This window comes from Salvelinus sp. IW2-2015, linkage group LG25 (assembly GCF_002910315.2).
Source record: "Salvelinus sp. IW2-2015 linkage group LG25, ASM291031v2, whole genome shotgun sequence".
Taxonomy (NCBI): Eukaryota; Metazoa; Chordata; class Actinopteri; order Salmoniformes; family Salmonidae; genus Salvelinus; species Salvelinus sp. IW2-2015.
The window spans coordinates 15,311,393-15,323,639 of NC_036865.1; the positions used below are offsets into that span (position 1 = coordinate 15,311,393).

General features: G+C 43.8%; 1 protein-coding gene and 1 pseudogene across 1 annotated transcript; both read left to right on the top strand.

Moving 5' to 3' along the window:
* LOC111951947 (protocadherin-15-like) overlaps positions 1-12,247 on the top strand; it is a 326,670-nt pseudogene that overhangs the window by 300,067 nt on the left and 14,356 nt on the right.
* Positions 5,673-8,997, top strand: LOC139022958 (protocadherin-15-like). Its single transcript, XM_070434809.1, has 2 exons — positions 5,673-5,773; positions 7,842-8,997. Exons 1-2 carry the CDS (start codon positions 5,673-5,675, stop codon positions 8,995-8,997), a joined length of 1,257 nt encoding a protein of 418 aa, XP_070290910.1.

Sequence of the window (12,247 nt, forward strand, 5' to 3'; positions counted from 1 at the left end):
GGAAAAAAAAGTTATAGAACTTGTGAATTATCCCTGTTGCAGAACTTAGGTCCTCAGTGTCTTCACTGTCTGTTTACGTTCTGTCTGCCTTAACCAATGATTGGGCAAGTAAAACTGATTGTCCAGATAGACAGTCAAATCAATCGTTCTCAATCAGTTTATGAATGAGAAACAAGAACAGAAAAAAGTACAGTGTTTTTAGACAGATAGGATAATAAAATAAGAAGGTAATATACATTCATTGTTTTAAAGCCTCGCTTTCAATGGCACTACCCCTCTAAGATTGCTCTATGCTTTGACAACTAAATCATGTGTTGAGTTAGTCATTCTGATCAAATCTGAGAAGCCTCCCGTCTTCCTTGGTCCTACTGGGGTCCAGAACTGGATACTCTGTTCATCAGGTTTGGCATTCGGGTTGGAGAAAGTACCCATTTAGTGGTTGTCATTTAAAGTGCTAATTTCACTCAGCTTGAAATTGATAATGGAAGCCCTTTTTTGCCAAGAACCCAGTGAGAAAAGACATGCTGGTGTCCATTTTAACAACTATGGCTGGGAGTGAAATACTTAAAGTATGACCTCAAACACATATGTTCACACACAAGTAAAAGTATGGCTTTTCAGCATTATAAAGTCAATGACATAATTTGTAAATGGTGACACAACACATGCAMGTGAAGTGAACCAGGGCAACCACTGCTAAAGCTTGATCAGCACATTCGCTAGTACATCACCTGTTAATAACAGTATGAGAGTAGTTACTGAATGATTCATAGAGCCTTCACATCATGGAGAAGATGGCTGTAGAAATATGAAAGTAGAAAAACCTAATGCTTCAGCTATACCTGGTACTATACTTTATTTTAAATGTGAACAGACCACAATGGTTTTGTTTCCCAAACGTAAGTATTCTGGAGCGATACATCCAGGACCAGATCCCAGGGGCTAAGGTGGTGGTGGAATCCATTGGGCCGCGGCGGTTCGGAGATGGCTTTGACCAGGAGGATTACACCAAGTCAGACCTGATGGTATATGCCATCGACCCACTGACCAACAGGGCCATCTCACGCCAGGAGCTCTTTAAGTGAGTGAACCAAAACAATGAAATGAATAGCTATCTCTTTATCTCTCTCTCTCTTCCTCTCCTCTATCTTTCGCTTCCTTTTTCTAATGAGAGAGAGAGACGAAGAGAGAGAGAGAGAGGAGGAGAGAAAGAGAGACTGAGAGAGAGAGAGAGAGAGAGAGAGAGAGAGAGAGAGAGAGAGAGAGAGAGAGAGGAAAAGGTGCTATTCCGTCAGTAGTGGCCACTAAGCCACCCTGAGGTTGTTCCAACATTCTGACAGCTTAGCATTTTAGTCCCCCTGTATTCGGAGAGATCTACTCCTCAGAGCCCAAGGTCTCCCTCTTACATAGCAGGAGAAACAATGTTTTCAACTTTTACCACTAAGAGGCAGTATCCAAAAATGCTTTAATGGTGCAGCTGAAAAGTGCTTTTGCAACACTTTTTCACCCTGTCAGGGGAAAGAGCAGTCCCCTTCCACTAAGCAGACAGGGTGTGTTAAAACACCCCAGGACCATGTTGCTGCCATTAGTCTTATGTTCTCTGGCCCTCAGACAGGGTTAGAGTCAACACTGTGGGAGCCAAGGCCCCCCTCAGAGCATGACAGGCACCATGCTAGAGGAACCTTTCCCCCCTACTGCGCACCCTTCCACTTTTCACAGAAGTTCCCTCCTTATCCCTCTATCTCCCTCCCTCTCTTTTGCCCCATACTCATTTTCACTCTGGCTTTAACAGCACGAGTTAGGCTACGTCCCCCTCCTCTTTAAACCAGATACCAGTRTATTGTTTAATCCTGCTCTTTAAAAAGTGACTTTGAGTAAAGTGGCTTTGTGTTGAGTTAATCTGAGCACATTACTTCTCTGTCTGTCCTTGGCTGCTAGTGGTGGCCCTGTTTTACTGTAATGACACACGTGTCTCATAAAGAAAGGGGGTATCRTAGCCTGAGCTAGTGAGCGTCACTCTTATCACAAGTACCAGCTTTGGAGAGCCGTTGTTCATTTTAAAAAGAGGTGCTGATATATCTACCGTTGCTTCAGTAAGAATCCCCCTCTTAGATACAATGGGAGGCTGTTGAGGAAGAGTCTAGCCGAGGTTTAAGGAGCAGGGAGGGAAAAAATAAGCTCTTTGTTCATGCAGCTCACGCCTGGCAGCGTAGAGAGTTAATTGCATGTTATATTTATGTGCTTCTGCTGTCAGCTCACATAGAGAAAGGGAAAGAGATGGAGAGAGAGGTTATAGCATTATGATGTCACCTTGAGTGTGCCTCTCTCGCCTAAATGAAGGAAATAAGGACTCTTGAGGGTTGAAAGAAGCCTATAGATAACTCACATGAAAGACCAATCACTTGAGRACTATTCATTTGTATAAAGAGTCCATATAATGTATGATAATGCAGCGTGTGGCAGAGGATTGCGTTGGGACTGCACAAATCTCCTATTGACATCAATGCCCATGTACGCATAAGGCCAAGTTACAGGCGCATATATTATGTTAGGACTCAACACCAATTTAAATCGCAGTTAAAATGGTGTTACATCCAAACTTAAAGTACACAACATGAACAAAAGTATGTGAACACCTGCTCGTCAAACATCTCATTCCAAAATCATGGGCATTAATATGGAGTTTGGTGATGAACAGTTCTTGTGCTGACCTTGCTTCCAGCGGCAGTTTGGACCTCGGTAGTGAGTGTTGCAACCGAGGAKAGACAATTTTTACCCATTCTGTGAGCTTGTGTGTCCCACCACTTTGCGMCTGAGCTGTTGTTGCTCCTAGACGTTTCCACTTCACAATAACAGCACTTACAGTTGATCGGGGCATCTCTAGCAGGGCAGAAATGTCACGAACTGACTTGTTGGAAAGGTGGCATCCTATGACGGTGCCACATTGAAAGTCACTGAGCTCTTCAYTATGGGCCATTCTACTGTCAATGTTTGTCTATGGAGATTGCATGGCTGTGTGCTCGATTTTATACACCTGTCAGCCATGGGTGTGGCTGAACTAGCTGAATKCACTAATTTGAAYGGGTGTCCACGTACTTGTGTGACTGACTGTGGTCTGTCTGGCAGGTTTCTGGACGGGAAGCTGCTGGATATCAACAAGGAGTTCCAGCCGTTCCTGGGTCAAGGAGGACGCATCCTGGAGATCCGTACGCCCGACATCGTGGCCAGCGTGAAGAAGGCTGCCCAGGCTGTGGGCTACACAGAGGGGGCGTTGCTCGCCCTCGCCATCATCATCATCCTCTGCTGCATCCCCGCCATCCTCATCATCATGGTCACCTACAAACAGTGAGTGCACAACCACTTGTCGTAYCTACAGGCAACATGTGTGTGTATGGCCATGGTGACCTTTCAAAGCTAGCACTGTAGTTTGTTMAGGCTGTGGAAATGTGCATGGTGCCAGGTACTTAGTCAAGCACCACTCTCCCAGTCTCTCTCTCTCTCGAACGAATTAGGGATGCTGACAGCGTGCACCGCCGGTCTAATGTCCCTATTCACACACTGTGAAAGCCGATTAATTAACAGTAATTTGCAACAAATATCTAAAGCCAATTGTGACCGTCACAGTGTGTCTTCACGGCTCCACTACCCTATTACTCACACTCACTCACTCACTCACACACACACACACACACACACACACACACACACACACACACACACACACACACACACACACACACACACACACACACACACACACACACACACACACACACACACACACACACACACACACACACACACACACACACACACACACACACACACACACACACACACACACACACACACACACACACACACACACACACACACACAACAAATTGCATAATGATAAAGCATATGGCACAGATTTAGTATACCATTTAGTAAACCATTTAGTATACCATTTAGTATACCATTTGTTCCTGATTGTCATGGTTGTTTTATTTGATGTCGATTGGGCAAGGTCGTAAAGCCATGACAACTGTGAATGCGTCAGGCAGGTGCCCCTCAATGTCGTTCTTTGTGCCGTGTGAATCCACCACATAAACACTACATCAACACTGATGTCTGGGGAATGTTTACACCCAACAGACGGGTCAGAGTGGTTAACCTGAGCTGAAGAAACACACACACAGACACATTGTAGAGTTTGTAGTGTTACGATGCGCCAATTTAGAGAAGTTCATTCATTCGTTCAACTTCATGACTTATTGATCTCCGGGAGAATATTCTGATGCAACGCATTCTCTCATTTCTCTCTTCTGGGGTAATTGTGTTTTGTTGTGAATAAGTAATGCTGAGAACAAAATAAATAAAAGAAAAAGGCTTCTTGAGTTTGATATACTTGTATGAACTGCATGCTGCAAACATAGCTGGAGAGACTGATGTGTTTCATAACACTGTGTGATAAGAAATTAAGCAAAATGTGTTACTATATCCTCTTATTATATTCAGTCGTGAAATAGGCTGAGCTCTGTGATAGGGCATGTTATCCAAAGCCTGGCTGTTATCTGAATAAGTCAAAAGGAATGCCATGAATAATGGACATTGTGTCACCTAGAGTGGTGTGTTTTTCAAAAGGAACCRTAACAACCKCCATTCATTAYAATTGAATGGAGTTGGAGGAACACAGAGGCGTCTCATAATTCCCAATTTAATTAATGTTTCTCATTGTGTAGTATTAACAAAATAGGAATGAGCTAATTGTCTAACCAAAGTTKTCTTGTGTTTTCTTTTCCCCTCTGCTCCGCTGTCTCCCGTACTGCCTGGAAAACCATCCACCAGATTCAAAGAGTAAGTAATTGCCCATGTGATATGAGTGATCTCTCTTGTATGCACTTGAGCATGAATACAACATGGTTCTGTCACATGTCCTCATTACTGAATAGTATTTTAAAGATGAACCAGGGAGTCAGAATGACTATTAAAATGAGGATAAAAGTACAAACATTGGAGACAAGTCATCTCCTTCATATAGACAATGGCTTGCCTTTTTTTTAATCTAGTTTTATATAAGAGATTGCCTCTGTTATTTTTATCTCAGTCAGTTGGGATGAGATACATACTGTGCTGATGTTCAATCACTTCATTCACCAAAGACATGTAGCCTTCATGGGGAACAAGTGATGAAATGTTATGGAAACAAAGTGCAATGGATTGACTCAAACTGATGAAACTTTATTTTTGAAATTCAGGAGACAGGCGGAATGTGCCAAGACTGCGAGGATTCAGCAGGCTCTGCCAGCGAGCAAGGCTGCTGCTCCACGTGCCCCAACAGCCAATATKTACGGGGAACTAGGGGACAGCAGCACGTAAGTCAAATCAAATGTAATTATAAAGCCCTTTCACAAAGTGCTTATATAGAAACCCAGCCCACCTTTGACCTCTTCCTCCTAACCTCCTTACTCCCTGTTTGATGAGTAATGCCTATTTGTGCAGATGATAAAGTTTGTGGGTGTTAGGACATTGCCTATTATTCAAACAGGAAACACATTTCTTTTTTTTCCCTTTTTTGGTACTTTTTACCCTTTTTTCTCCCCAATTTTGTGATATCCAATTGGTAGTTACAGTCTTGTTCCATTGCTGCAACTCCTGTACGGATTCAGGAGAGGTGAAGGCCGAGATCCATGCATCCTCCAAAACACGTCCCCGCCAAACCACACTGCTTCTTGACACACTGCTCGCGTAACCRGGAAGCCAGCCACACCAATGTATCGGAGGAAACACTGTACAGCTGGCGACCGAAGGCTGGCGACCGCGTGCATGCGCCCGGCCACCACAAGGAGTCTCTAGAGCACGATGGGACAAGGACTTCCCAGCCTGCCAAATCCTCCCCTAAAATCAAATCAAATCAAATTGTTTTGGTCACACACATATTTAGCTGATGTTATTGCAGGTGTAGCGAAATGCTTATGTTCCTAGCTCTTAACAGTGCAGTAATATCTAACAATTCACAACAATACAAAATCTAAAAGAAAAATAATGGAATTAAGAAATGTGTAAACATTAAGACGACGCTGGGCCAATTCATGGGTCTCCCGGTCGCAGCCGGCWGCGACACAGCCTGGGATCAAAKCCGGATCTGTACAGCCTGGGATCAAACCCYGATATGCAGTGACGCTGCTTAGACCGCTGCACCACTCTGGAGGCAGCATACACATTTCTTGACAAAAAAAGGCCTTAGTCCACGAACAATAGACATTGGTCTTTCATGTTGAGCTTTATACATTTGGATGACTACATCATTGTTCCAATTCAGTCATAATTCCGTGTGCTTTTGTCCTCCTACAAACACCTGCACAGACCTAAGTTTGTTCGGTATCCCATCTCAGATTGTCAATGTGTGACTTTGCAATTAAATGCCAGATCCATTTCAACATGGCCTTCTGTTCTCTCAAGGTGAAGCTGTTTGATTTGACTCATAAAAGGGAGGCCAAGGTTTGCTAGAAATAGAATAATGCTGTGTCTCAGTTTGTCCCATCCTTTTGTTGGTAATTGATTTTGTGGTAAGTTACTTTTTGATTTTCCCTTCTTATAGTCGCTGTTGAATACCTCAGCAGTTTTGCGAATCAGTTTTGCCATTAACACAATCAGATTCCACCTTTCACACTAAATACTATCCTAAATGCGCAAAGAAATGTTAATAGTTTTAGAAGAAACCTTGAATGTATGCAGAACTTGTTATATGCCTATTCATTCACCACCTTCATCAACCAACCAGTTTGACCATGGCTACCTCAGCTTCTTGACCATTTCCCATAAGGTTACACTTTGTTAAACATCTATCTGTCTTTGTCTGTCTTTCATTTCATCTCCACTCTATTTGCTCTTCAATGGATTCAGACTGCAGTAAGTAGCCCCAATGCTTATGCCTAGGCTCAAATAGCAAAACAAGAGTGATATAGATTGCGTCTAGTCTCCTCCACCTGTTTTTGAATATTTTTCATTGCGTTGCACTTAATATTTTATTACAGAAATAACTTAGACGTTACAGTACTGTACATGGTTAGTGCATTTGCATTTTAATATAATGGTATAATTTCAGGGATGCTAGGTAATACTCTTTATGAAGGTAAGGCTTAACTGCAGCGTAACACAATTTTTGCTTCTACCTGTTTAGGAAAAGTGATCCTCCCTTTGTAAACTTTAGAGGTATGGRGAATCTTTAGACGCTTATAGCTTATGCCCTACCCATCCCTATCCTGATCCCATGAGAAAAAAGTGATTGTTCATGTTTCACGTCCATTAACTTAAGATCATAACCTCTTAGTATTATTGCTATGATTGGACTGATGCACATGGGTAGGTGTTGGGTACTTCACATATCACATGTTCCATATATTTGTGGACTGTGATGCTAAAATGGAAGTACCTCTGTGACTGCTTTGATTTCTTCAAATCAAATATGATTAGATTTTTGATCTTGTATTAAATGTACTTGGGATGTTTTTAACTGAATACTTTATCGCCTGTCCAAATATTGTCAGCAGTTAAACTGRTATTCTAAAACTTTATTAAAACTTTTGTATTTAGAGACATTTTTCAATTGACTCTGATACTGTAGCCACAATAAGAAAAGAAAAGCATGATCTACCCTGCTGCATTACCTTTGACTTCGAATCACATTTTTTATATTGTTTCTTACTATAATAATAATACTAAGAGTCAAAATGACTGAAGGATCTATAGCATCTCCCTCATCCCTTCTCCTCTGCTTCCTCATCCTTCATCCTTCCTTCACCTGTGTTTCAAATCTTTCTTTTCTTCACCCTCCATCTACATTCCTAATCGGACAGGGCTAAAAGGTTTGAGATCGATGAAGCCGACCGCCAGAGACGCCTTAGCAGCTTCGCCTGTCGCGCCAACTCCTCCTGTGGCAACGGGTCGCTGCACAGCATCCTGCCCAAGTCAGAGAGCAACGTCACCTTTCTGTCAGACCACCACCCCCTGACCACCACTAACCCCCTCTACGACGAAGAAGAAGACGGGAACTTCAGCAGCCCCTATGGGACGGCAAAAGGGGGCTCTTTCTCCCCCTCCCTCTCTGGAGGGTCCGGGAACGCCTGGACCATGCGGACTCGTCTCCGTGGAGGGTCAGAGGGGTACGAGTCGCTGAAGAGACAGGCTCTGATGGACCCGGCCCAGTGGGAGCTGCAGCTGCTCCAAGCTGGGATGAAGGGTCAAGGAAGCCTGGAGGGTTATGACATCCAGAGCAGCCGCAGCACAGAGGAGAGCAAGCTGTCTGTCAGGGAGCAGGCCAGGCAGTATGAACAGCAGGCCATGCAGGAGAGGACCCCCAGGGGAGGGCGTGACTCCAGGGGCTCCCTGACCTCCCCTCCACTACTGCGGAACCAAGACAACATTGACATGCTGGAGCTGAGCGCAGAGACCCTGTTCTCCATCATGGACAGCCCCTACAGCCCCCTGTCCATAGGGAAGGATGTGCCTCCCCGCATCATCATCACCCAGGGCGAAGGCTCTCCGCCCCTGGCCCAGAGGCCCACCCTGCCTGTCCTCGGGAAATTCAGCTCCAGCGTCTCCAGCTACATCACTGCAGAGCCCTGCGAGATCACTGTGGAGATCATCCCTGACCCGCCTGAGAATCCGCCACCTCCACCTCCTTCTTCTCATTCTCCTCCACCTCCTTCTCCTCATTCTCCTCCACCGCCTCCTCCTTCTCAAACGCCTCGTTCTGGTCCTCCTCCTCCTCCTGCCTCATCTCCTCCTCCTCCTCCCTCCTCATCGCCTCCCCCTGCACCCTTCAATCCTCACTTCATTGAGCCTGAACATTCTCCCCCACCCTCTTTCCCTCCATCTCCCCCTCCTTTCGGAATCGTGCTCCTCCGCCACCACCCCCACCCCTCCCCACCCCCTTCTCCCCACTTCGAGCGACCCCGCCCACCACTGTTCCAGTGTCCCAACCTCCTGCCGCCGTGTCTCGCTCCGCCCTAAATCTCTCCCGGGGCCCCACCCCCATCCACTCCCCCCCCAACCTGAGACGTGTGAAGGAGGAAGAGCTAAGGTGATTCTGAAAAAACCTCCAGAAAAACCTCGCTGAACATCGAAAGTCTTTCCAACCTCTACAGCAAGTAAGAACAGAACCAATTCTTAATGTGCGCGATTCGGCAGAAACCCCAAGAACCGACAACCAGAAGGAATTCGGAGACCCAAAACAATTCTGTTACCACTCGCCTGAAGGAACCAAATACCAGCCAAACCTGACCGCACGAACCTGATGGGTCAAACAAACTCAAACCACAAAAACAACTCCTTCTGTATCTGGAACAAGCCAAACATAGCTAACGAACAATGTGACCTCAGAGCTCCAGTGAGCGAAGCCAAAATCAAACCAGTCAAATATCCAGACTCTCTTGATTGAGGAACTAAGCAATCACTTTTCCATCCCAATATCCAACCACCTTCTGATCACTGGCTGACTCTCGCCTTCCCTAGCTCTATTTCGCGTATTATTTCTTTCGTTTCTACATCTTTGATGTCTCATGTCATGATCATGCTGTTTGATGAATATTTCTTTCTGAGTATTACGTGTTCCATCATAACAAAACAATTTCTTCCCCTAACAAACTTCGGATATAATGTCATCACAAATAATCAGCCAAGTGGGCCCCTTAGATCCCATAGTTTCAGGAACCTCTTAAACCTAGGATTTTAAAAAAAATAATAAGATTTGTCAATGTTCCTAAGTTCAGAACCCTTTGGCCTTTTCTATGTCACCAACCATCCTCTATCTTCACCCCCTGTTCTACCACACAGATTCCATTAAAGTGTTCAAGGCTTGAGAATTATGTTGAACTGACCCTGCATAAAACTTGCTCCTTGTATGTTGTACTCCCATCCAATTCCGGAAGATGGAGAGTCTATTATTTTCAATGTTTTTATTGACAGACAGATTAGAAATAGAGATAGGTGAAGAGGCTAATTAGGCGAAGAGATGGGATACGGAAGGGAGCACATAGGGATTGAATCTAGATCTATCTCACTGGGCACGAATGTCAATTCAACGTCTATTCTATTTCATAGAAATGACGTGGAAACAATGTTGATTCAACCCGTGTGTGCCCAGTGGGATGTGAGTATGTGCATAGAGCCTGGATGACTCATCCATACAAATAAACTTATTCTAAGCCCACTCTCACATTGTGAGCCTAATGGACTTGAATTCCCCACGAGTACCCTGGTGAATGGAGAGCCCTTATTCTTCACAGAGGACAGTGCATTCGATCAGAATATCCATACAATCTATACAAGACAACATCCTGGGTTAATGATGCGGTCTAATTTACTAATTTCAAAACAATGCAWGAGCATTCTATTTGTTCATGATTTGCAGAAAAATTTTACATTTCCGGAACAACATTGCATTTGAATTTCCAAAGTGCTCTGAAGGAATAGAGTGTTACAGTTCAGATGTTTCTCTAGATGTTTGACGTTGGGAAGTGGTAGTTGAAGCTGTGGGCTCATCAGTAGGCTGATGATGATGTTGTGGATGGTCTATACAGATCCTCACAGCATGATAAACTAGTAGCTGTTGCTGTCTGACGGCTCCCTGAAAGCGGCTAATTAGTCAAGCAATCAATCCCTCAACCACTGGCGCTGCTGTTCTGACCTGTCACCCTTTCCTCTTAACTCCATCACACACTCTCTCTTCTTTCTTCTGTCTAACACTCTTTCTTGCCCTCTTTTTTTTAACTCTCTCTCTTTCGTTCTTTCTCGCTTCATTTCTCGACCTAACCCCTTCTTGTTATTCCTTTCATTTATCCCTTATCATTTTCATGTGACTGACAGATTAGCATCAAACTTCTCAAGGCTCCTGTAGCTCTTCCTTTCTCTGTCTTTTCTCCCTGTGCCACTCCATGTTTGTCTCTCGTCCCTCCTCTCTCGTCTCCTTTCAAGAGCAGTTCAATTTGTTTAATCAGACATTCCCCTGMTGTTCCAGAGCAGATCAAATTTAGACTAATTGTGTATTCTGTGTTCACCACATGGGGTAATCTCCTCTATCGAAAGGCCCACAACTCACATACTATACTGAACAACAAATAGAAACGCAATGTACAACAATTTCAAAGATTTTATCGAGTTACGGTTCATTTGAGGAATCAGTCAATTTAAATAAATGAATTAGGTCCTAATCTATAGATTTCGCATGACTGGGAATACAGATATGCATCTGTTGGTCACAGATACCTTAAAAGAAATGTGCCTCACAATGGGCCTCAGGATCTCGTCACGGTATTTCTGTGCATTCAAATTGCCATTGATAAAATGCAATTGTGTGTGTTGTCCATAGCTAATGCCTGCCCATACCATAACCCCACCAGTATGTAACAGTTCTGGGATCTTTTATTTCAGCTCATGAAACATAGGACCAACACTTCACATGTTGCGTTTATATTTTTGTTCAGTGTATTTTCTGGTTCAGGTGCTCTTTTTCTTCGGCCCTAACATCTGTCATTTCTAACAGATGAGATTATTTGAATTTTTTTGTTCCTTTGATGGCAATTATTGTGTCTATTCCTCTTCGGTTTAACAATTTATTTTCTTAATTTTTCATCCTGTGCCTTGATAAACGTAATGAGGAGCGTCTGTTCACTACCACCACACACTTGGCTTTTTAACTGTATCACATCACCTTCCTCAAAATTATTATTAGTTTAGAAAACTCAATCATTTAAACATAATCATTTAAACATGTGTGTGTGGTCTAACTCATCATTATGTCTGGGTATGGTCAAATATAGTATATCACAGGGGAAATGTCTGCATCCTAAAACGATCCTTTACCTCTCTGCATCATAAACCATTAGCTCCCAGTGAATGAATGGCCTCTAAGATAGGAAGAAACTCCCTCCTCTTGGTTACATCTGGATACATGAGTATTTAACTGTCCATTAGTTATATGAAGTGGACATCTCTGGATGTGCACCCGCCCTAGTCCTCCCTGCCTACAGTATCTGTCCTATGGGCCATTTGTTTTGGTGTTTCCTAAAGACTTCACCAGCCCAACAAGCCATTCATCAGCCCTACTCCCACCTAGCCAGTCCCATACGGGGAGGTGTGGTCGTACGGCAGGGATCATCAACTTTTTATATGCACACCTCCCCGTATGCATATTTTGGATATGCTGTATGTCTGGGACAGTTATGTTTTTTCTGGGGGAAATCTCTGTGATGCTTTGTTAACT